The 25,204-nt window shown below is 52.1% G+C and overlaps 1 protein-coding gene across 1 annotated transcript in view; it reads left to right on the forward strand.

The window, feature by feature from the left end:
* JARID2 (jumonji and AT-rich interaction domain containing 2) overlaps positions 1-25,204 on the forward strand; it is a 254,521-nt gene that overhangs the window by 204,195 nt on the left and 25,122 nt on the right. Inside the window, exons 5-6 of the mRNA XM_080807291.1 lie at positions 155-331; positions 19,662-19,897. Of these exons, the coding sequence (XP_080663417.1) occupies positions 155-331; positions 19,662-19,897 (413 nt within the window). The remainder of the gene's footprint in view (positions 1-154; positions 332-19,661; positions 19,898-25,204) is intronic.

Here is a 25,204-nt window from a genome sequence, read left to right on the forward strand (position 1 = left end):
AAAGTGGCAGGGAGATGAACAGCTTTGTTTTATCTGCTCAGGCACCAGGATTTTCCTTCGTCCCTTAATAAGTGTCCCCATGTGTAGTGCCCCTTGGGGGAGGGGCGAGGACCCAGGCCTGTGTTGACGAGCCCTCTTCCTTCAACCCTGCCAGGTTCTCCTGCACTGCCCAACAGCATGGTGTATTTCGGAAGCTCTCAGGACGAGGAGGACGTCGAGGAGGAAGACGATGAGACGGAAGACGTCAAAGCAGCCGCCAACAATGCTTCATCTTCATGCCAGTCAACCCCCAGGAAAGGAAAAACCCACAAGCATGTTCACAATGGGCATGGTAGGTCCACTCTCGATTTGTGGCAGAAAATGCTAGAATGCACAGCTCTGGCCCAGAGGTCGGCAGTAGGTCATCTGTCGAGGTAGAAGAGGATGATGAAGGCTGCAGAGCTGGTTCTGGGCCCTTGTCTAGGTGCTAGGAGCTTGCAGGACAAAGAGGTGAGTGAGTACTGCCCAGTACAGTCACATACATTCTAGATGAAGAGATTGTTAAGACATGGGTGTGGATATTCATTGCGGAGGCAATGGTCAGTCCTGTAAGCGCTGCAGATAATGGGATTCGCAAGAGGAAGAGATCCCCTCTACACAGGGTTGGCCAAAAAGATCTCGTGAATAATCTTTTGTGATCAACTTAAAATTACTGTGATTTTAGCAGGCAGAGGCCATGTAGAAAGAAAACTACTATTGAACACGTGGAATCAAGTAAATGCACCTATATTATGAACCAGATGGATTGTTTTTCTCCTCCTTGAGGGCTGTGGTTTGGGAGGAGGACAAGAGTGGTTATCGGCGAGGAATCGACCAAAGTGAGTCGGCCGTGGCTAGAGCAGGGTAGTGACGTGATCAGAGTTGTGCCCTGAAAAGATGAAGCTGGCATCGATGGTGAGGATTGCTGAAAGGGAAGGGGACCTGAGGAAGGGGGACACCTCAGAAGGCTGGAATTGTTGCTGGCTGCCTGGCCAGGGGTAAGAAAAGCCCGGGAAGGATGGAGGGCGGGGAGAAAAAATAGGCAAGAAAAATAGGCAAGGAGAGGTGGGGAGAATCCCGTGGGGAGCTATTATGGCCCATTTCCTGTTGTGTCCCTACTGGGACACTAGGCATCCTGTTTCATTCGGTGCTCAGAGACCCTGTGAGGTGGCCAGCCCCTGTCTGTTGTGGCTTCAGCCAGAACAAAACCAGTGTTGTCAGTAAGTGATTGAGGCAAAGGCAGATTTCCCCCTTTCCTCCCCGCGCCGTGCACTGAGCTCCTGTTGTCTTTCTGGACCCCGGGGGCAGTAGAGGCTCAGGTCCAGTGCAGGATGGGTGTGATGGGGCCGTGCCTGGCTTTCACCATTGTTGAGCCTTTCTGCCTTGTCACTGTCATGGTTATTTGTCCTGCTTCTTGACTAGGACTGTGTTTAGGAGGCATGCAGACACCGTGGAGGAGGAGACCCTCTTTTTAAGAACTTAGAGTTGGGGAGAGGGGCTTAATACTCCCAGTGCAGACTACGGAGTGCTGACTTAATTTTAACCTCAGAGGAACAAGGGTCCCCCTGCAGCTGTGGTCCTTGGGAAGTCTTCACGGTTGGAAGAGAGCTCCGTGTAGGAGTCGGATACGGGTGCAGGGATGGAGCTGAACTTGCCGTGGACGTTCGTGAACCGTGGCGCGTGGCCTGGTGGTGGGATGGTTGTCCCACCTGAGTGTGTGTGGAGGGGGTGGTGTTCTTCGGGATGACTGGGAGGGACCCAATGGAGGTAGTAACATGGTCTGCTGGGCGGGAGGAACAGTTCCAGTGTGGAGAAAGGGAAACGGCTTATGATTTTAGATGTGGAAATGAGATAAAATAGCTCAAGTTCAGTAGGATCCCTCTAGCCGCTGAGCTATCTGAAATGAAAAGAGAGATGACGTGCGTCCAAGGAGCCTAGCCAGGAAATCGCCGCCGGGAGGGGGGGCGGGGGCGCGGGCGTGGGAACAGAGCGTGGTCCAGGGGAGCGCAAGGGTGATTTGAAGCAAAGGTGAGCAGCTTTTCACTGCTGCCTGGAGAGCCAGGGCGGGAGGTAATAGAACAGGCTTTAGGCAGGGAGGTGATTTGGGGGTAGTTTGGAACTTTATTATCTGCTGAGTTTGCAGGGATGGTGAGAGACACAGCTCCAGAGAACAGACTAGGAATTTATCATCCCGGAGCTGCTGGCTGCAGCAGTTGGAAGGGGTGAGCTTTCTGAGGTAGAATGAAGCCGGAAAGAAGACTGTGGGGATTTGTTTGTTTGTTCCAATTCTTGAGGAGGTATTTTCTAGTTTTACTTTTGGTTTAATAGGAGTCGAGAGTAAATGAACGAAACGTGAAGTTTAAGCCCCTCTCGGTTGGTCTCTGCATCCGTGGGATGGAAATATATTTCATTAGGATAGCGCCAGAATGGTTCCTTGATGCCATTTTTCATTGTCTCACTGTGTTGGGTGGGTGAATTCATCAGTCTTTTAGTTTCTGGACCCAATTCCAGCCTGGGGGTGAGGGCCCCTTGTCCCCCACAGTACCCAGCAATTCTGGGTCACCAGCAGGGCTCCAAGAATTTAACTCCATTCCGACACTGCCTGCGTGGAGATTGCATTGGGTTCCACAGGTCAAGGGCTCCGTCCTGTGAGACGGCCCCTCATTCCCCCCACCCCCATCCCCACCTGTTGCATGGGCTTCTGACCCACTAGCTACACATTGGAGGTTCCATAACTTCTCCCTCAGCTTCGATTAATGTGTTAGAGTGGCTCGCAGAACTCAGGGAGACCCTTACCTTCATTAGTTTGTTAAAGGATACGATAAAGGATAGAGATCCACCGTATGGAGAGATATGGAGGGTGAGGTATGCGGAGAGGGTATTGGAGCTCCTATGCCCCCTCCACGCCTGCCACTCTGCTTCTCCATAGGTCTCCCAGCCCAGAAACTCTTAGAACCCTGTCCTGTTGGGTTTTTATGCAGGTGTAATTACATAGGCATGACTGACCAAGTCTTTGGCCATTTCATTCCTCCCCAACCCCTCTCACCTTCCCAGGGGTCAGGGAGTGGGGCTGAAAGTTTGAGTCCACTGCTCGCATGGTTGGTTCTCCTGGCAACCAGCCCCCATCTTCAGGTACTTTCCAGAGTTCCCCTCACTAAAATAATAAAAGATCTCTGTATCCCTTTCAGTCCTTTGGAAATTCCAGGGCTTGGGGAGCTGGGAGCCAGGAATCATGAGTGAGGACCAAATAGGAATTTTTTGGTTTTTGTTTAAGATTTTATTTATTTATTTGAGAGAGAAGACAGCACAAGTAGGGGAAGGGGCAGCGGGAGAGAATATCCAGGTAGTCTCTGAGTGGGGAACCCGATGCAGGGCTCGATCTCACAACCTTGAGATCGGGACCTGAGCTGAAATCAAGAGTCGAATGCTCAACTGACTGAGCCACCCAGGGGCCCCTCAGATCCATATCTTAATGACCAAATTGTACTTCTTACAGGTAAGACTCACAGTCCCATCATGTGGATCTGGTAGATTAATCCCATGACTGCTTTTGCACTTGTGGTTGGGTCCTGACTTCCTCCCTTGCGGCTTGTTTGAACTTGCTGGTGCACTGGGCAGTCCTCTCACTGATGCACCCTCCAGTGTCGAGTTCCCCTCCTTGGTTGTGCATGGGCTTACTCTCTCTCTAATTCTCTGTTCACGTGAGCTGAACAGACAGCTGCTGCCACATTAGAAAGATCCATGCGGGGTGTGGGGGTCAGGGTGAGGGAGTTGACTGACGTCTCCCCTGTCTGAGGGAAGAGGGTAAGAGTTTTGCATTGACCACAGTCATTGCCATTAGCAGTCATGGAAAATGTGTCTGTGTCTACAGATGCACATACCTGCACTTCGAGTACAGGGAGACTTTTCTTTCTTAAAATGTCGGGAGATTTTACTCTTTTAAATAGTTAATGTGTGAGTGAGAATGATAATGCGCCAACTGTAAAAGGGTTTTATTTTTATTTTTTAATTTTTAAAAAATTATTATTTACTTATTTGGCAGAGAGAGAGAACGCACAAGTAGGGGGAGGAGCAGAGAGCCCGACCTGAGGCTCGATCCCAGGACTCTGGAATCATGACCCGATCCAAAGGCAGACCCCCAACCGACTGAGCCACTCAGGCATCCCATAAAAGGGTTTTAAATGCTCACTTTGGGGATTCACTTGTTGAAATATTCTGGGGCTCTTTTTGTGTCATGAATTTTAGGGCTCTTGGATGGGGTGGGGGGGGACAGTGTGTGTCATTGGATGTAGCATGGGGTGCCTGACCTGAGAACCCACACGCCCCTCTCGGTGTTCTTTCGGCTTTTGTGCTCCTGTACACTCCCCCCCACCCCCACCCCAACTGCGCTGGCTTCTCGGGGGAAACAGTGCAAGATAAAGCGGAACGAGGAGCATGCCCAAACCCTCTGGGCTTCATCAGAGCCCTGACTCTGCCCATACTCAGAAAGACACTTTCCGAGATGAGACTTGTAGAAACCAAAAGTTGCAAGGCCCCTTATTTCCATTCTGTGCTAATTCTAATAACACTGGTTGCACTGGGTCTACTACTTCTAACTGTTTTCTTCATTATGGGTCCTACATACATCTTCTCTGTCTCAAAATTCTGTTTCCTGTATGTGTAAGACAGTGTGCTATAATCTACAGTGTATATATTCCCTAACCAGGGAGTGAAGTTTCTTCGGGTGGGGGAGCAGGTAAGACAAAGGGTCCACTACTCTACTCTGATTTCTCCCAAGGTCGTTGACTTAGAGCTTTAGTTAGATGGAGTTCATCTGTGATTAATTCAGTGCCACACCCCACCCCTTGTCTTTTTGATGATGTCAGTTTTTGAGCTGGGAAGGGATTGGCTGCGGTTTCAGAGGTCTGCCTTTGGGTTCAACCCCAGTTGATGGGTCCCAGAACCCCCATCCTGGTGAGAACCCATGGGGCTAGGTACCTACCTAAACTCGGGGGAGGGATAAAGCCCAGGTGGTCTGTCCTTGTGTGTGGATGTTGGCCACACTGCAGTCCCCTCCTGCAGTGCCATATTGTCTGAGATCCCGCTTGCTTTATGCCATCTCTCAGTGTGTGGGGTTGCCCAACCCCGTCCCAGGCACTGATCTCCGGGGGCTTTTCCTCTGGAATTCCATTCACCTGCTCTTTATTAATCCTTTAGAAAAGGAGGAATTCGTTTTATGTCTGCGTTGGTAACGGTGTTGCCATGGGCATGGAGACCTTCCACATCCTTCTATATACTAAACAAACACCATTGTTGGTAAAGTTACTCTACTGTGACGTGTTCAAAAGACCAAACACATCACCTTGAGGTACCAAATTAACTGTACTAGATTATCTCCTGGAAAATTAGTTTGAGAGTTCTTGGCAAATGTTAGCGCCTGTGAGTGTTGGGCAAAGATTTTGTTTGCTAATTCCTGAAAATGTATCTGTGGAGGATTTGGAAGGGGGTTTTAGAAATGATTTTGCGGGGGAAGTGCCGAAACCCAGTCTGACTGAGCCTTATGGAGGGCAGGATCTTGCTATTAACCAGTTACGGAATTTTATGGAGTTAATTTCTGTGTCCTACATAAAATAAGTTCAACTTGTGAGCAGATGAAAAACGTGCGTGAGACCTTGCACTCATTGTAGTGGTTTTGGAAGGTAACCCAGATGAATAAGGGATATGGACCTTCCCCCAGGGGCTGATGGTATGGGACCTTCCCTGGAGAATCAATCTGAGAATCAATCAGAAACAGACTTTCAGGCTCTCTCCGGTTCAGGTACGCCCTCCCCCCATCACTGTGTTTCTCACTCTCCTGTCGCTCCTGGTGTGGCCCTCTGTCCTATGACTTTGATAAGCCCTCGTCACACCCAGGTTCAAACATACTTGATAGAAAGTGGGGGCCGCTTGGTACAAGGAGCTGAGGTACTTGAGTGTTCGGACTCTATGAAAAGTAGTGTTCCGGAGTTTCTTGTGGATGTTCTTTGTGAATTTGTTTTCCCTTTTTGGGCGTCTGGGTACCAAATCTTTTGTAAGGTCACATGGAAAGAGAATGTGAGCCAAGATGTGGTGTCGGGGAGTCCTGTGATGTCGGGAGCGGGGTGTTCTTTCTCTCCCTGCCCCTCTCCCTTCCTTCCTGAAGTAAAGCACTTAACCTTGACAAGGGTGTTCCGTGGTCACATGTGCATTTTGGGAAGACGACCTAGGACAGCATTCTGAGGGACGGAGTGTGCACAGCTTAGAGGCAAAAATTAAAAGAGGCCCTTTAAGAGACCACTGCCCTAGTGGTTATGGAGACTGAGGTTTTCCCCGCGATGCCATCGCACTGAAACGGCAAGGTCACTTAAGACGGCCATTGGCCCACGGGGATGGCCTGGGTCGGTGGGCATGCAGGTGCCGTGGGAAATGGGTGCAGGTATGGTGCTCGGAGCGGCGGGGGGGGTGGGGTGGGGGTAGCACACCTCCCAGCAAGGGCACCGAGCCAGTTAGCCCCGGTTCCCACTCTGGAATCAGCCTGCCTTACGCTGCGGCATTTCCTCCACCTTTGGCCTTTCATGTCGGTGAAACCAGGCGATACGGTGCGGGGAGAGCGCAGGGCTTCCAAGCCCAGGCTTGGGACTCTGACCCACTGGGCTCTCACGTGTCTGCGCTGGCCATGCGGTTGATGGCTGCCTCCCTCGAGCAAGTTTCTTACTTTCTTACCCTCAGGCTCCTCGCCTGGAAGGTGGGCACTAAGCAAAAGGTCTGGAGGCTCTCTGTTCACTGAGTATGTAGACTTGATGGTAGAAATCCCCGGGAGAGAGAGTGATTCCTCTAACTTGTCTTGGTAGGTGGTCTCACTCGCCTGCTTTTCTGTGTGAAGGTGTGATTTGAGCGCCGTTTCCCATGCGCGCCAGAGTTTTCAGGATGTGTTCGCCTACGTTCTCTCCTGTAGGAGAGTCACTGTTAAGGGGTCGGGGTGGATGGTGGTCTTGCTCACAGTGGGGGACACGGCAGATCTGAGCTCTCATCGTCCATCACGAAGCAGGCAGGTGGCTGCTGAGAGTCGAGGTTTTGGAAATGTTGCCGGCCCCTAGCAGGGTTCTGTGGCAGGGGGAGGGGGTGAATGCTTGTGTGCTTGTGTTTGTGCTCGTGCTGTGGCCTGCCTGGCCTTCACGTGCTTGGTCGCCAAATAACTAAAATGTACAGGACGAGGCCCGTGGAAGGGAAGAAGCTGGAGGCCAGCTCAGAAACCTCCACGCTGCTAGATGACTTCTCCAACTTCAGATGACCTCCAACTTCAGATGACCCAGAGACAGAGTGGTTTTGTTGAAAGCAGAGAAGTCAGTAGGGCCCATAATGTAAAAAGAAAAGAAAAAGGGGGGCGGGGGGTCTTCTTTGACAAAGGCCAGTTTCGAACGAGTTGCAGAGGAAGGAGGGACGCTCGCTTTACTAGGGTAGGTGACCTGCCTCACGCTGTCCGTTCTGCAGCCTTTCTTCTAGAAAGGAGGCGGTGATAAGGAGAGAGATCGCCACCAGCGGTTTATTAAAGCACGTCCCAGGGATGACTGGGAGTCGGGCCCCAGGCAGGAGGCCATGAGGATAGTCCTGCAGGCATGGTTTTCCACGGAGCCCTCGATCCGAGAATGTCATCACCCAAGAGTGGTACAAGTAAAATGTGGTCTTCAAAAACGGAATAATCAGCATTGCACAGCTTTCCCAGCCATTTCTAGATAATTGGAATTGTAACACCAGGTTGCCCATCACGTGTTTGTTCTGTTTGTTTTTGTTTCGTTTTGTGTTTGTTTTAATTTGTTTTTGGCCCAGTTCCTACAGAGGTCTTTATCAGCATCATAGTCACCAGGAGCTCCATACCCTGCCTTTTGTAAAGCTGCAAATGAGCTGTGTGTCCTTGGGGAAGGTGTGTAACCTCTCTGATTCTTAATTTCCTCTTCCGCAAAAGGAGCCGGATACAGTAGCTTTGCAGTCGTTGGTTCATTTCTGACCCAGCACAAAGAACAGTTCTCCGCACGTGTCTCGCGGACAGGAGTAGCCACCGCTGGGATTTCTTCTGGCGGCAGACGGGCACTGCTGTGTGCACCAGCCGAAGGACTTTTCCAGGCTCCCCTGTTGAGCCGGGTGAAGATCCCTAACTAAAATTCGGACCTGGACGAGGGCATCCTTATTGTGTGGTCAGGCAGGTCCTGTGAACCATTAATCATTTTTACACCAGGACGTGGAATGCAAGCTGCTTTCTTGTGGTTCCTAGTGTCAGAGTGGTGCTTCTCCCTGCTTTGTGCGCTGGGGACGTGTAGGTGTGTGGGGACGTCCAGTAACATCTGTATCCTGCCCCAGGACGGTAACCCTCCCTGAAATGCGGGGAAGTTAACGTGCAGAAAACAAAATGTGGAACATGACCACTTCAAGTGTTAGTGTAGCTTGGCCAGTGGCTCAGGGTGTGGAGGTAAGGCGTGGCACCTGACCCCATGGAAGGTGGCACCAGGGGAGAACACGCCCCCCGGGCTCGCCCCACGACACTGGGCTTCCACCAGTGTCCAGGTGGGCCTGTCTGTGACCACACTCCCGTGTGGCCACGCAGTGCTGCCCCCAGCCGTCTCCTGCCCCCATGGTAGAGTTTTCACAGGCTTTTCTGCAGAGAAACGGGAGGAGCCCCATAGAGTGTCCCTCCTCTCCGTGCTCATCTTTCTGAAGAGGGACATTTCTCAGAAGACTTTCTAAACAACGTGCCATTGGACTCCCAGCTGGCATGATTTAATTGCTTTTGGATTCGCACTGAGGGCCTGTTGTGCCAGGGCCCACACGCGGTCATTTGGATGAGTTTACCCCAGTCCTACCTTGGAGGTGCGTCCCGTGTCTGCGCAGGGCGGGATGGGGGTCTCACTGCCGTGGGGGCAGCCGGGGACGGCCGGGAGAGGCTTCTTTCTTCCTGGGGTATCTCCTTCACCTTCTTCTCACCTCTGGCAGCTTCATGTTTTTGTTTTCCCCCCCTCTGTTGAGGCAAGTGAGTTTTCCCAGTAGTTGGACTCCGGGCTGGGAGCGTGGTTTTGAAGAGCCGTAGTGTGTGCAGTGTTGGGGCAGAGGGTCTGTTGGCGCGTCATCTTCTGCGTCTGTATTTGGGGCCTTCAGTGCTGTGGTTTGTAAGCTTCACGCTCAAGCGCCTGTCTTCCCCCAGATGTCTGTAGCCTTTTCTTTCTAAAGAAGGAAAGGAATGCTGGGCGTCTGGGCGGCTTAGTCCGTGAAGCGTCTGCCTTTGGCTCAGGTCGTGATCCCGGGGTGTTGGGATCAAGCCCCATGTCAGGCTCCCTGCTCAGTGGGGAGCGTGCTTTTCCCTCTCTGTGCTCTCTCACACACTGCTGCTCTCTCTGTGTCAAATAAATAAGGAAAATCTTAAAAAAAAAAAAAATAGGAGTGCCCTTTTCAACGATTTTTTTTAATGCTTAAGAGTGTGTGTGTGTGTGTGTGAGAGAGAGAGAGAGAGATACAAAGTGCAGTATTCCAGGCAGAACCTTCGGGATCCCCACACATGCTAGGACAGTGGGCTGGGCCATCCTATTTTAGTGTGGGGGTTCCTCTTCCTGGTCACGGTAGAGCCGCTCTGTTCTGGGGAGAGGGGCTTACGCAAACGTCAGTAACAGCCGATGGAGACCAGCTTCTGGCTCGGATGCTTTCCTAACCAGCGGTCAATGAGCCAGTTACTTAAACCCCTGGAACCTCCCTGGCTCCATTCATAAACAGCTGATAACAATAAAACTGTTGTTTTGGGGTCGGAAAGGGGAGATTGTGACGTGGTTGCTGATGGGCACAGCGTTTCATCTTGGGGCGATGAAAACATTTTGAACTTGGCATTGCAGTCATGGGTTGCACAGCTCTGAGTATGCAAAAATCCACGGGATTGGTAGGTACACTTCAGATGGGGAAATTATATGATATGTGAATTGTAGCTTATTAAAGATAAACAAAAATCTGTTAGGACCGAATGAATGACAGATGCCCTTAGCGCAGTGCCTGATGCTCGGTGAGCTCTTAAAACAGTGGGCGCTGGCTGCCGTCCTCTAACTGGCATCTCACCCCATGATGCTTCTAAAGAATTAGCACACCCTGCAGTTCTGAAAAAAATGAACGTATTCTATTAGATTTTCGGAGTCTTTAATCAGTTTTGTTGTCCAAAATTGGCTGGGATGTGTTTATATGCTACACATTGTAAATTCAATTCCTGAGCTCCTAGCCAGACTGCTTGGTATTTAATATTTTCAGTTAATTTCATCTGGCCTGTCTTAAGGGGAACCTTCGGCCCGGAAGAGGTGCTGTTCCCAGAGACTGTAAAACGTGCACGTAGGATTTTTGACAGCCCTTTGTTTCCTGGCTGGAGAGTGGGCAGAGAGGTGTTTGTGATACAGGAGCGGTCCACAGTATTTGGAGAATGCTGACAGCGATACTTCTCAAAATAAAAACATTCCTGTATTTAGTTTCTCTATACTGATATTTTTATTCTGAAAGTGACCAGTTCTGGAACTTGTGGGGGAGCCTTCCACGTGCACTCCTGCACAATTCCCACGGGTGTTTCTCCCAGTGTGCCGTGAGCACGTGCAGACGCCTTGTGCAGATCCATAGGTGGGCCAGAAATCTTATGATTACTTCAGATGCGGTTGGCCTTTTAGAAATCATCCCCTTGCATATAGAATTTTTTCCGAAACCCCAGACTGCAAAAACATCCTTTGTTCTTCAAGAGTTAATGCACACCCCTTCTGAATATAACCCATCGTTCTGTGCCCTTTGTCTTGTTTCCCGAGAGTGATAAAGCATGAAATCCCTCTCGGCCCACTGCCTACTGTCCCAAGAGGCTGTTTGCCAGATACCCCTCCCAGGTCCTGCTCTGGCACATTCGAGAATGCAAATGTCTTAGAGCCAACTGATGTGTACAGTCCCGGGGAGCTGGTCACCATCCTACTCTGTCTTGTCCCATCCTCTGCTCCTTTGGGGGCCGGGCGGGCCAAGAAACCATTTTTCAATGACAGAAACCACTCATCCTGATTTACGGTCCTTTTTGTTGCCCTGACCTTTATATTCTCATAAAGGTCTTATGCCCTTTTAAACTTGGGTTTCAGAAGTTACTAGGAACATATGCAAGAAACATGTTTAAATGGCAGATCCGTCCAGCCCCATTATTGTACATCATTGCACATGACGTGTTTACTTTCTTAGATCCTGGGGCAGTGGCAGCCAGATTCCGATGGTAGAAAAATGTTCTAGGACTTAAATTCTTTAAGCTCACACGTAGAAAATTTAATTTGCCTTAAAAATCCTGATATGTATTTTACTTACTCAAGAGAGCGCTGTGGGGTGCGTGGAGCCCGATGTGGGGCTCGATCCCAGGACCCTGAGATCGTGACCCCAGCCGGGAAGGCAGAGGCTTAACCAACTGAGCCACCCAGGCGCCCTTCTTCCTGTTTTTTATATAAGTAAAAGTGGTAGGATTTCAGTATGTAGAATCCCAGAGGGGTCTCGCAGACACCTCGTAAACCCGTAGAGCTTGCTTGCCATGCTGGATGTCGGGGTGCCAGGAGATTTCCCGTCTCGCTTTGTGGCCTGGCCCCGGCCCCCGGTGTGCGTGAGCTGTGCTGACCCAAACACATCCTTCCCTGCCTTCTGTTGCGGCCCATGTGAGTGCCACCGCCCAGCCCGGGAGCGGCTTCTGCCGGGGGCAGCCCGGGTTACGGCACTCACACACGCTGCGTGAAAATCCCTTTGAACAGCGGGCACAAGGTTGGCAGACATTCCATTGTTTTCAGACAATAGTGACTCAAAGTTGAACTGACTCCAGGGAGTGAGCGCAGCTTTTGTACAGTAACAAGGATTTAATGCCAGCCGATTGATGGAGTCTGTCTTCCCCGAGTCAGGACGCCTTGTAATGACAGGACGCTTCCATTTAAATATCCGGCTCAGGATCAGAAACTTGGCGTGCTTCTCTTTTCCCCTCCATCACATGCTCTCTTTATTTACGGTGGTTCCCTTTTTGTCCCTTCAGTTTGTTTTGGGGGTGGGACAGGGAGCGGGTCTGATTTTATGGAATTTGGTGTTTGGTCCAGCCTTTGGGTCTTGGGTTCATTCCTTCCTCCTTGTCTTTGTGCCTCAGCTGGCGGACCTGGGAGCCCGGTTTCCCACGGTGACTCCTGTTCTTACTTCTGTCTTTCAAGGAGGCGAGGTGAAGGCTTCAGAACCCCCTTAGCTCAGGTCTGGCACGGAGGCATCTCAGTGTGTCCTGTAACTTCTGTCAGATGCCACGTGGGGATTTCTCTCTCCTAGTCTCTTATAGAAACAAAACACATCAGGACATCAGGATGACGTCCTGGGGTTCCAATGAGGTGCCTTCATTCGCACAAATAATCAGCAAGGTTGGTGCATCTGTCCTGGGACGGGCACGGACACTGGCCCACGTGGACGCTCGTCCTTTGCCAGCTCTGTTCAAGGGGCATCACTGCTTTCACATGTGGCCCTTGCTTCGCCGTGACGGCAGGACCTTGGAAGAAGCCGAGCCTCTTTCTCTTTGCCCCACTTCCTCCCTCTGAAGAACGCACGGCATTTTATATACTTTATTTTAAATACTGAGTGATTCCTGGAGGACAGATAGGAGGAGGCAGCTGGTTTTGTGGTTCAGGGAATGAAGACACAGATGTGTTTGGTGATCTGGGAACAAAAAAATCAAAACGAGCTAATAAGCACGTCCCTCCGAGAGCCCATGGGTATGGGGAGGCTTTAAAGACCCTGTGGTCGGCTTTCGACGGGCTGCCTCCTGGACCTCCCCCCAGAACCTGCTGGCGATCCGCTGTGGGCACTGAGCTTCTCTGGCGCACCGCGTTACATTCCAGCTCCCTGGACCTGGAAATGGGAGCTGCCTTCTCGGGACGTGTAGCTTTTTCTAGCTTCCCTGCGACTGTGGGATTGCTGGAGAGAGGCTTCTAGAGTAACTTGTGTTGCCTGATTTCTTTTTCATCCCTGATTGGGTGCAGCTCTGAGCTGGTCGGGCATGGAGTGACCCTAAATCAAAATACGGTCTTTGCTTGCCGTGGTGTGAAAACACTGTCTGTAGGCCATTTAACCTTCAGCGTATGTGTATACAAATCAATATATTTGTCTCTGTTCATTAATGTAAAGCTATTTGTATCTGAGCACAATACAGTTTCCTAATACAGTTCACCGTGATAAATGCTTTTTTTCTCCCCTTGAAGAAACGAGTCCAATTATTCCTTTTAATTGGGGGAGAGCGTGCGCAGTCCCCCATCCACCCCTCTCTCTCTCTCTCTCTCTGTCTCTTAATGTTCACAGGGTTTAGTCTTTCCCTGTGAGAGTGAGTTTTTTTTTTCCCTTTCTCCTTTTCGAGAATCTTACAAATTAAGACAAAAGATAATTACTTGGAGGGGTGAAACTGGCAGGTTCCCACGACACTTAAAATTAATGAGCTGTTGAGGACAAAATATACCTTGTCTCTGGCTCCATCGTCCCCCCACTCCCCGCCCCCTCCCCCCCTTTCTTCCCATTTAACACATGATTTGACTTTTTGGCTGTGTTTGCCATTTGGGTATACGGCTGCTGTAAAAAAAAAAATAGCAAAGTGGTTACAGAAAGTGGATTCATTGGAAAGCGGTCTCTTTGTTTGCAATTCAACATTCATTTCATCCAGTTTTTAATTTTTGTCTTTCTGAATGCTTTCTCTTCTTCCGACGATCTGATCAAAACAGTCTGCAGTGCTGTGTTTCAGTCTGGTTTATGAGGTTCGTGGCATTTGCTCGGCTGCCCAGACTTCCCGGACCCCATGGCTCCCAGACTCCCTTTGCCCTTCTCCCTGAGGCGCTGCTTCCCCACCGGCAGGGGGGCCGGGGTGGGGGGAGCCCTTCTTCCGTGTCAGGGTCACACCCTAGCTGTGCAGGGAGGGCTGATGCAGGATCTGGATTTTTCCGGATCTCAGAAAGCTCTCGCTGGCTGTAACCACAGTGCCACACTTCACGGATTTCCTTGAGGTCCCTGTGGCGCAAGTGGCCTTGCCCCGTGGTTCCCTTGGAAAGGAGTGGGAGGACGGTGCGCGGGGCGGTGTCCTGCTGCATCTTTGGCGTGGGCGCCGTCAGAAAGAGTGTGGGGGTCCCAACCGGCAAAGCTTGGCCAGTGCTTGCTTCGCAGCCCGCCAGCCCCTTTTGTAGACGAATATTCTCTCTCCAGTTCCTCCAGGCAACCCCGTGAGGTGGTAAATGGGAAACTGAGGTCAAATCGCTAATGAATCCTGGGCTCAAATTTAGGTAGATTCCTCTCAGAGCCTGAGATTTTGGGGGGGTTCCGAGATCTAGACCCAAGTCCGGGGGCCACCAGATACCTGGAAACCTTCGTGCTGGAGCTAACTGTGGAGAAGCTCCTCCAGCTTGGCAATGTCTGGAGTCTTGATTTTAAGACCCTTTTCTAGTCAGGGATATACACACACCCCACCCCCCACCCTGCCGAAGGATTGTATGTATGGGTATTTGCCATATTAAAATTGAAAGGGAGTTTTAAAATAATTTTAAAAATTCTCTTTATTTGTACTCCCAACCCTGAGATCAAGAGTCGTATGCTCTTGTGACTGAGCCAGCCAGAAGCCCCTAAGATATTTAAAAAAAAAAAATGACACAAACCCATTACACGTCAACACAAGTAACATTTTTCTGGAAAGTAACTATTCCCAACACCAAAACTTATAGCTGGGAAGAGTTGCATTGTTTTGCATTTTTGGGAATCTCTTTAATATCGGGCTTAGGAGAAGATGGGAAGGTTCTTCTGTTTTGTCTCAGACGAAAGTACACTCGGGAAAGGCAGGAATCTGGGAGGGTGATTTATCCTTTGGTCTCACACCAGACTCAACCAGTGGTAGTTTCCTGAAGGTTGGTTGGTGCAACAGTCTGATCTGGTCTGGTGAACCTTTCATGCTCTGTTACATTAAAATCCATCGGTTTGCCTTGGGCTTTGGATGGATCTCTTACCCTTGCACAATTTTGTCACGTGTTGTGTTGATCATTTGAAAATAGCGCTTCACCAAGTACCTCTCCCAGTTGTTGGCACCTTTCACGAAACACAGTCGAGCAGTCCTGCATGTCCCCTGGCCACACCGGAGAAGGGTTTTCGTGTGGGGAGGCTCTGGAACTCGGTGGCAGAGAAAGCTTTTCCATGACTGTGACTTTTGCCCGAAGTCGAAAATTCCATTCCTGGCAGCCAAAACTATTTGTTACTTTCCACAACAAAATGGTGGACAAATCACTATGTCAGTCCTTCTTCCCAGTGAAAATAGCGTTCCATGCAAACAGCTAGCTTTGCACCCTCAACCGTTGCACGGGTTGGCCTTTCCCTGGAAACGAGCTCCTTTGATACGCAGGAGGAGTGCTTCATGGGCATTTGCCATTTTGTCACACAAAGTACAGACACCCAAGGGTTGGGATTTCGTACCTGTAACAATTTGTGCTGCTCATCACTCCCGGAGATGAGAGCCGGCTCCTCTTGCCTGCCTGCCTTCTGGCTGACTGCTAGGAACTGGTGATAATGTAGTCAGTCCGTAGGAGTATTTTATTTGTGTTTTGCCCGCTGGTTTCAGTTCTCATTTGTTTTCAGGAGAGAGCGTGTGACAGCGCAAGGGTGGGAGAGGGCAGAGGAGAGGGAGAACCTTAAGCAGGCTCCACGCCCAGCCTGGAGCCCAGCACAAGCGTGCTGCTGGGGGGGCTCGATCTCCCCACCCTGGGATCATGACCTGAGCCGTAATCAAGAGTTAGATGCTTAACAACGGAGGCACCCCGGCCCCCCTTTTAAAAAAAACAGTAGTTGTATTGAGATACAACTGTCTGTGAGTCCCAAATCCTAGGATACATCTCAGCATGCCGTTCAGTAGTTCGTTTGTGCATCGAATTGTGCGGCCGTCCCCACGCTCCGCTTCGGTGGCGGTTCATGTCCTGTCCCCCTTATTCCCATCAGCAGTCATTCCCGGTTTCCTGAAACGTCCCAGCTCCCTGACAACCATTCGTTGGCCCCCCGGCTCCCTGTATCAGCCTGTTCTGGTCATTCCGTGTGAATGGGCTCCTACCAGATGTGACCTTTTGTCATTTGTTCCTTTCACTTACCATAGTCGTCTTCTAGACCCTTCCCGCCGGCGCACGTGCGAGCACTTGATTCCTTGTCTGGGATGGACAGTATCCTGTTCTGTTTCTCTAAATACCAGTTGATGAAACCTTTGTTTCCCCCCACTTTTTAGTTATTATTTATTCTGCCTTGAACATTTACACACAAGTTTTTATGTGGAGATATAGATTTAAAGATGTATTTATTTTAAAGAGTACAGGTGCATGAGTGGGGGAGGGGCAGACAGAATCTTTTTAAAGATTTTATTTATTTGAGAGAGAGTGAGAGAGCACAAGCTGGAGGAAGGGACGAGGGAGAGGGGCAAGCAGGCTCCCTGCTGAGCAGAGAGCAGGACACAGGACATGGGGCTCTGTCCCAGGACCCTGGGATCATGACCTGTGCTAAAGGCAGACGCTTAATCAACTGAGCCACCCAGGTGCCCCCGGAGAGAATCTTGAGCCAATTCCCCGCTCAACAGAGAGCCCGAGGCAGGGCTCCATCTCAGGATCCTGCGGTCATGACGTGACTCATCACCGAGAGTGGGGCACCTCAGTGTGGACATTTTATTTCTCTTGTGTCCATACCAGGGAGTAGAATTGCTGGGTCATACGGTAACTCTTCCACTTTTAGGGGAACTTCTGGCCCGTTTTCCAACGTGGCTGCAACATCTCACATCCCCACCAGCAGGGATTGAGGGGTAGACTTTCTGAGTCCTCACCAACACTCCCCGTTATCTGTCCTTGGAGGAGGCCATCCTAGTGGATGTGAAGTGGTTGGTGTCTTGTGGTGGTTTTGATCAGCATTTCCCTGATGTTAATCTGCCTTCTTTTTGTACCATTCCTGAACTCAACACAGTGGGAAGGGCAGATGAGGGTCTTGGTATAATTACAAAAATAGTTTTGACCTAGGGAATCCCCTGAAAGGGTCTCCAAGTCCCCTGAGGGTCAAGTCGCTCATTAAGCCAGTAGAAAAATAATCGGGTTTGTGGTCAGCATTTATTTCTTCTTGCTGGGACTGGGCACCAGCCACATGTCTTTCTGCCACGAAACTGAGCTCTGCCCAGGCCAGCCACTTGTCCGTATGGAAGCCCTTCTTCACACTGCTCTGGGCATGGGGGACAGAAAGCCAAAGGAGGGTTTGCCACATGGTCTGACTCCTTCCTTAGTCACCTGAGCTGGTCCGTCTGAAGAGGCACTGATGAGGCTTCCCAAAGCTCCGTGCAGGGGACATGTGTCCTCCCCACTCTACAGAGAGCACCGTGGGGCCGGTAGACTTGCTGGGCTGCTGGGGCCAAGCTGGGAATTGAGCTGCTGTCCAACACAGTGTTACCAACAAGGGCAGAGCCGTCGAAGCACATCTCTTTAACCAAACGAAGGGAAGTAATTGCAGAACTGCAACTTTCTTAGCAGCCGTGACAAAGCACAGAGGAGTATAGAATATTTGAGATTAAAAAAAAAACAACAACAAAAAAACAAAAAACAGAACCCCCAAACAAGCCAGCTTCCCATGCTCTTCCAGGAAAGAAGCTGTGTTCATGGCTCTAGGAAATGGGCGAGCGGTCAAGAATTGCCCAGGTTCATGTTCCTTAGCTTAATCACACTGAAGTAGGGCTTCTTATGGATGCTGCTTTTAATTTGTTTTGAAAGTAAGTACAGACACAGCCAGCTCGGGTGAGACTGACGGGCTCTGTGCTTACACCGCTCACAGCCCTGCACTTTCCCTGTGACTGAGAGTGTCCCGTAGAACCTCCCACAGTGTGGGAGCACATACCGGATTGGTGATGCTGGGGTCTTCAGCTGCGGGATTGAAACTCTGTGTAGAAGAGGTAGTCACTGGTGCTGGGAGGAACTTTCAGGACGGAAGTTCACAGTCAGTCTGGGCATGGGAAACGGTAATTCTCCATTCTGTGGTTTGCCGGGTTGTGACAAGGGGCCTCAAGACCGTCTGTGTTAGCACTGGGATCAGGAAGCAATCGGGAGGAGGCGTGGAGGGCTCTCTTAGCATTTGGAAATATGGGCGGGCTTTCTAAGCATAAACGCGAAGACAAACTTCAAAAAAAAAAAATGGGTAGCAGATTTAGCCTTACAGCAGATGGGAAAGCACATGACAGAGAAGAGGAAAATATTGCAACCTCTCAGGCATCGCAGGCCTTTAAAGGACACAGTGGAGGTGAAAGAGAAAGTTCAGGGAGCTCTGGGCACACAGTCTGCAGGCAGCCGTCCTCAGAAGAGACAGGCTTCGTTGGTTTTGAGCTCTCGGAATGGGGGCCGGGGGTGGCAGGGCGTGTGGCTTCTTCATGCCAGCAGGAAGTGACTTCTGCATAACCCCTTCGAGGTAGAGGTAGACGTGGGCTGGAGACGAGGTGCCCGAGGGCAGTGGGCGCCGTGAGCTGTAAGGCTCCCCCTCATCAGGAAATGCACCAGGACCCCTTCTCAAGGGACAGGTGCCAGGGCTCGCTGTAGCTTCCCTGTCTGTCCTGCCTTTGTCCTTTCCCCAAAGAAGGCAGCCACCACCCCTGGGATGGTGTGAGGGGAGACCTGTGCTGTGGGGGGAACAGATGGGAAGGGCTCAGGGGTTCCGTGCAGAGGGGCCGTACCCACAGGTCTGTGATCGTCAGCCCCAGCGGTAACGCAGAGAGGGAACCCCCGACAGGAACCAAATTGGAGTTTCCTATAAAAATGCCAAGCACAGTGCTGTCCTCTTCTAAATTGGCTTGGTGGGTGGCATCCCAGGGGTCAGGGAGGGGTTGGGCCTCTGCCAAGCACTCCCCTTCTCCATCCTGTTCTCTTGGCTTCATCTGTAACATGGGCCTGACGCTCATGTCCTCCTGGTCCCTTTGGATTCTGTGGGGAGCAACGTGACCTGTTGGCTGTGACCCTGGTTTGTGGGGAGCAGCGTGACCTGTCGTCTGTGACTGCTGTCCAGGCTTCTGGAACAGAAACGGGTCCTACTCCAGCTCTGACACACTCTTTCCTCTGGTCACCAGTGGGGCAGGTGCAGCAGCTGCGTCCCTGACCCGCACGTGTGGGTAGACCATCCGTCTCCCAGCCCGTGTGTCTGAGGATACAGGATCTTCCTCCAGCTCTCCCGGCTCTCCATATGCGGGGCCGTCCTGTTCTCAGGACTCGGGATGGGGCCGTTTGTGTTCGTTTCTTCGTTTTAGTTTCTTTTTGTTTAAGGAGTGATATTGATATTCTGAGGGCAGCTGGGTTTTGTTTTATTTCAGTAGGGACTTTTAAAAATAGATTTTCAAGCATTTCAACCCCAGCAAGTAATTCTTTGGCTGTGCTTCGAATGGTTTTTGTCTCGGGGCCTGGGATTATTCCTGGTTTTTGTGTTGTGGGGACGGGTGGGGGGTGTTTTGACTTGGGGTCGCTCTCGAGCGTGGATGGGATTCACGGGCCTTCCAGAATGTTCTCTTTCCCTTTGACATTGGGGCCTTGGCGCTTGGTGGTTACAGTCTCTGCTGTAGTGACCTCGTTCTCTCTCCTTCTTTCTAGTTTTCAATGGTTCCAGCAGGTCAACACGGGAGAAAGAACCTGTTCAAAAACACAAAAGCAAAGAGGCCACTCCCGGGAAGGAGAAGCACAGCGATCACCGGGCTGACAGCCGGAGGGAACAGGCCTCAGCGGCCCACCCCCCAGCGGCCCCGTCCACGGGCTCCTCGGCCAAGGGGCTCGCTGCTAACCACCACCACCCCCCTCTGCATCGGTCGGCTCAGGACTTACGGAAACAGGTAAAGCCCGGCCCCACTGCATAGGTGACCCCACCACACCGGTGACTGTCTGCCAGGTGTCACCTCCCCATGTCACCAGCTAACCAAAGGGGGCCTGTGAGTCAGAGCCTCAGGAGATCTGTAATGAGAGGGCTTCTGCCGCAGAAGGGTGGTGGTCAGAGGTAGGATGGGGAGGGAAACCTCGCCTTTGCACGGAGGGGTTTGTGCACATCCGTGAGCTGGTCTGGGGGTGTGTTCACATCAGCTCTGGAGGATGCCCCAGGTCCTGTGTGTTGGCGATGGACGGGGGAGCCTGCCCTCTGCATTACCTCTCTCCCACCCCCACGTCCCGGGCGCCGCACGAGTCAGGGTCCTGTTGCTCTGTCAGGGTGAGCCTAGAGAAGCTACACCTGGACAGCAGGCCTGCCGGCTGAAGTGCTCTCCAGGGACAGCCCTGGACGACTGCTCTGTTCTTCGTGTGAAAAGTTAGTGTCTCTTCTGGGACTGAGGAGCGGACGACGTGCCTGGGCATGCGCTGCTGAGCTGCTCCCCTCTGCTGGGGAGCAGTGGGGGACACATGGTCTGCCCCTCAGGGTCCACAGAGCACAGCCACACCCAGCTCTCTAGGCTGCCTCCCACTGTCCCCATTGCAGAGTCGCAGCAGATGACACAGATCCTTTTGGGAACCTCCCAAGAACAGCCTCGGGCTCCTCCACTGCTCGTGTTCCTGGCCTTGGACAGTGATTTCTCAGGGCCTCGGGAGGCTGGCTCGGGAGACAGGCAGGTGTCCGGAGGCCCGCAGTGGAATGGCTGTGTCCCCCGGGTCGGTGGCATTTCTACTGTCCCCACTGCTCCTTCCTCACTGCGTTTTGAAGTCAGGGAGCTGTGGGGAGCGCAGATGAGCTCTCCTCACAGGGCATTTATGACCCAGAGCTAACCTTTTCTCCAGAATAAACCAGAGACTGTAATCTAAAAGATGGAGTCAGGGCGAGGATGGAGGAGAGTTCCTGCATGGCAGTGTTCTTGAATGACGAAGGGATGGCGGGGACACGGTGGGGTCTTTGTCTTTGCGGAGCTTTTCTTTCCATCTGGCCTTTCTTGTTCCTGATGATACGTGGGGCGATCTCTCCTGGACACGCGTATTCTTGCTGTGTATTCATGTGCATGTGCGTGTACGTGGGAGTGTGCGTGTGTCTCCACGTTCGTTATTAGTGTTAATCTTCGCCTTTACGGGTGACTCAGCTTGGGGGGTGGGTGAACAGGGCGAGAATCCTGTTTTCGTTCCCAGTCTCCTCACGTATCACCGTTTCATCCTTTGCCCTGGTATCTTGAGATGGAGCAAGTATGTGTGGCATCTTTTAAACCTTGCCCCCTCTCGGCTGTCAACCTGGGCCCCTTGGCTCAGGATGTCCCTGTGTAACTGACCGCAAGGCATCGCACAGCTGGAGGGAAGAGGTGGGGGGATGGGGGCACCCCTCTGCCCCCCTTGCTCCCTGGCATGCAGGTGTGGCCCGTTGCACACGCGTGTAGCTTGGAGTCAGAGGAGAGATCCGGGGTACCCCTCGCAGGGCAGCTTCCCGTCCCTGAGCACCTGCAGGAGCCTGGCTCGTGGGCTTTTGTTCAAGGGACGATCTTCGCAGGCGGCATGTCACCATGCCCTGCGCAGGGCTTTCCTCCTACCTCCCCTCTTCCCCTTTCTCCTCACCCCAGAAGGGCCTGCCCAGGGCTCCCCTCTCACTGGTGCTGACCACGACCTTCACTGATAGCTGAACCTCTTGGCCACTGTTCTTCACTTGGAGGCAGTCACGCCACTCCCCTGTCGCCAAGATTGGGGAAACGGAAGGACAGTTTGGAAACCACCAAATCCCGTTCTTTAAAGACAGAGAAAATGAGGTCCATAAAGCTAAATCGCAGATTCCTTTGTAACCGCCTGATGGAAATGACTGGAATCCGATCTTTCCTCCTTCACCGGCATAAAAGATGGGCCAGAGGACATGTTGATTTTTAACTTCAAATAGTAGGATTAACTTACTCGGGTCCACCTGAGACAGGATGAATGTGGACGGTATTCAGGGTGGTGGGCAGCAGGGGGTATAGTGTCAAGGGGGTGCTGCCCAGAAGGGGCTTCACCCTGTTGGCGCTGATGTGCTCAGACACACTGATCACTTGCTCTCTTTACTGTAAGAGCCCTTTCCCTTTGCATGACGCCACGTGCCCCCGGCCATCCGTGCTTCCTGAGAGCCCAGGCTTCTGAGCCTCGCGCCCTTACGAGAGCGGCGATGCTGTGCCTGTCACGTGTGTGGGCCGCCCTGTGGCTGTCGGGGGCCAGTGGCAGGAGAATGTGGACATGGGCTCAGTGTCAGAGGAGCCCATGATGCCTCCGTCTTCACTGCCTTAACCTGCCCCTTCAGTGTTAATGCACTAAGTGACCATAACACACTCCGGATGGTAAGACGATGGCCTTAGGCCCCGGGAGCAGATTCTGAAACGTCGAGGAGGTCGTCCTTCCTGGTGCAGAGGTTTGTGCGTCCGGTGAGCCCGGAAGCGGATTGTCAGGCCGCAGCAGACGCAGTCACCTTCCTGTCCTTCCATGTGGTGCTGAGGCAGAGCCACCCGATGAGGGCCGGCGACACGCTTGGCAGGAAGGTCTGCCGAGCTCCGGCCTCACAATAATAAGCTGTGCGCCGGTGGCCGAAACTGTCTTGGCCTCAAGCATTCAAAGAGGAGGTTTAAACTCTGATCCAAGAATTGGGAGTAGTCTTTGTTGTTGTTAAGTTGTGGAAATGAAATAGCAACGTCCAGAGAGAAAAAATGTCAGGAGATCAGCTGCACTGTCCGGACTCTGTTTGCGGTTTTCACTGGGCTGCTTGCCAGGTTGTGCCTGTACGTGGTCTTGTACGTGTTGGTGGCGTGGTGTTTGTGACTCCGTCGCCTGGAGTGGGAGCAGGTGCTGTCCAAGGGTTAGGGGCTCCTGCCCAAACCCAGCCTCTCCTTTCTGTCCTGTGCTCCCGAGTTGGGTCTTACTGGTTCTCTCATGCAGAGGGTCTGCCGTACCCGCAGGCCTACCCTCCCGGAACTCACTGCCTGTCTGGTGTAGTTCTGTTCGTCTCAGGCTCTTTGGTTTTCAGTCCAGGTTTTGAAGTTCAAGTGGGGTCTGCCCAGCCAGCAGATGTTTCTCTTGAGCACCCCTCCCCCCGACCCCCTCCCCAGTTCTTCTGGGCCAGAGTGGGCCCAGGCTCCTGACTCAGCAGCTCCCTCTGGTGGGAGACCGGAGCCTGCCTGTGGGATTTCAGCTTGGGACGCAAGGACAGCCTCTCAGCCTGGAGCCGCCTCCTGGCCGCGTGCCTGGGGGAACCGGGGCTACAGGTGACCAGTGGGTGGTGGTGGGAGAAGAGGCTGCAGATGCAGATGTCGTCCGTCCCCCCCCCCCCCACCCCCGGCCTCCTGCAGAGCTGGGCGGGTTGTGGGGCGGTGGGAGGCAAAGACTGAAAACCCAGCCAGAGCTGAGAGAAGGAGAGACTTGGACAGAGGGTTTTTCAGGTCAAGTGCTTGCATGCAGAGGGCTCTGTCACACACACACCATCATTAGTCCTCGGTGGATTAGGTGACCTCTCACGTGCTCTGGGCAAGGACTTCCCCAGGGCCCGCGCCAGTGATGTCAGACCCACTGCATTGTGTGGTGTCTGAGTGACCTGGGCATGTTGTTAAGCTGAAACTCAGTGCTCACTGCTTCCTGATAAAGTGGTGGGTGGGGGAGAAACCCTCAGTGGCCAGGTGGCACCCTCCGCCTTCCCTTTGTTTTCTTTGATAACAGTTGAGTGCTGGACCCCTGAAGACGAGGACAGGCCAAGGAGTAGGCAAGCGTGTGTGCAGACAGGTGGGTCCTAGGTCGCTGGTCCTGTTTGGTCCCTATCTTAGGACATGTGGCCCTGTGGGTGGGATGGACAGATGGCTTCCTGGTTTGGGCCAACTAGTGAGCTGGATCGTGGCCTCTGCTGGCAGGCATAACACACTGGGTGGGCCGTGGGGTGTGGGAAGAAGGAATACAGTTCACGAAGTGTGCTCTTTCCAGGCTCCGTAACTTATTTCTCAAAATCAAGTTCATTGTCTGATGAGTCCCGAGGGAGATGCCTTTAGCCTCTGAGCTTGTGACGTGGACATGCACGTATAGGATTTGGATAGGCACCCGCTCTCGAGGAGGACTGTAAGGACAGAGAAAGGAAAGGAATAGAGTAACCCCTCCTTCTGGTAGAGCTGGGCAGTTGGCTGCACATCCTGGGAGTAACCACTGGTATTCAGGTCGACAGAAATAGGTAAAGAAGGGGATTCTTTTTGCCACGGAAGGTGGCACAATACTTCTGTAGATTCTGCTGTGCAGGAAATGCAGGAAATTGACCTTCCCCTAACGTGCCGGGAGAGGTCATCAGGTGCCCCCAGGATGGCAGATGGATGGCCTGAGGGCCACTGCACTCTTCCTTGAGGTGGAGTCAGAAAGCTCCCCGGCTCCTGCAGGTGCTCTGGGAGGCAGGGTGGGGCGGGGCTGGAGCCAGAAGCATTAGGGGAACTCTGAGCCCGCTGGGGCTCCCACCCTTGCTGAGCAGATCAGCATCCGCAGTGGGGGGTTAGGCTGTGGGATCCTTACTGTTGGGGCTGTGTGAAGACTTGGAAGGGGCTGTCCTCTCTGTGGTTAAGCAAAGACCAGAGGCTGAAAGGGCACGTCTTCCGCTTTGAACATCCTGGGTCCCTGAGGCCTGTGTCTTGATGGAAAAGTCTCTCTGAGCCACAGCAGGATTTCACTGTTTTTGTTTTTCTAAACGGTATGTGTTTAGTTAATGGAAGCATTTGGGGGAAAAAAAGAGAGATCTTTGTGTTCGGCTTTTTCCCTCCTGTTCCAGATCAGTGGTACTCACCGTGGTACTCACGTAGTACTCACCCCCAGGTTGTATCAGTGTATTTCTCACTTATTATTGCCAGGTAGCTAGTTTTGTTTGTTTTAATTTCCTGTTCTTTATTCCAGATCTCTGCGCCCCAGCTGATCTGGTCGGTCCTGCTTCTCTGTAGGGGGGGTGAGCAGTGGCGGCCGTGGCTGTAACCCCCTGGGGTCTGCCCTTTGCTGTCCCCAGTGGGGCCCAGCCCCTTATGGTGTCCGGACTGGCTCACTGGAAACCTGACTCTCTAGATGCTCTGCAGCTGGCTTATGCAATACAACCTCATACCAAGGAGGGCTCTGATCGATTGGACTGTGTATGATCTGTGGCATATAAAGAAATACGCTTCCTTCTCTGTCTCCAAAGTCTCCTAGTACTGGTAGTTTGCTTCCTTGATCTC

The sequence above is a fragment of the Martes martes genome (assembly GCF_963455335.1).
Source record: "Martes martes genome assembly, chromosome: 6".
Classification (NCBI taxonomy): domain Eukaryota; kingdom Metazoa; phylum Chordata; class Mammalia; order Carnivora; family Mustelidae; genus Martes; species Martes martes.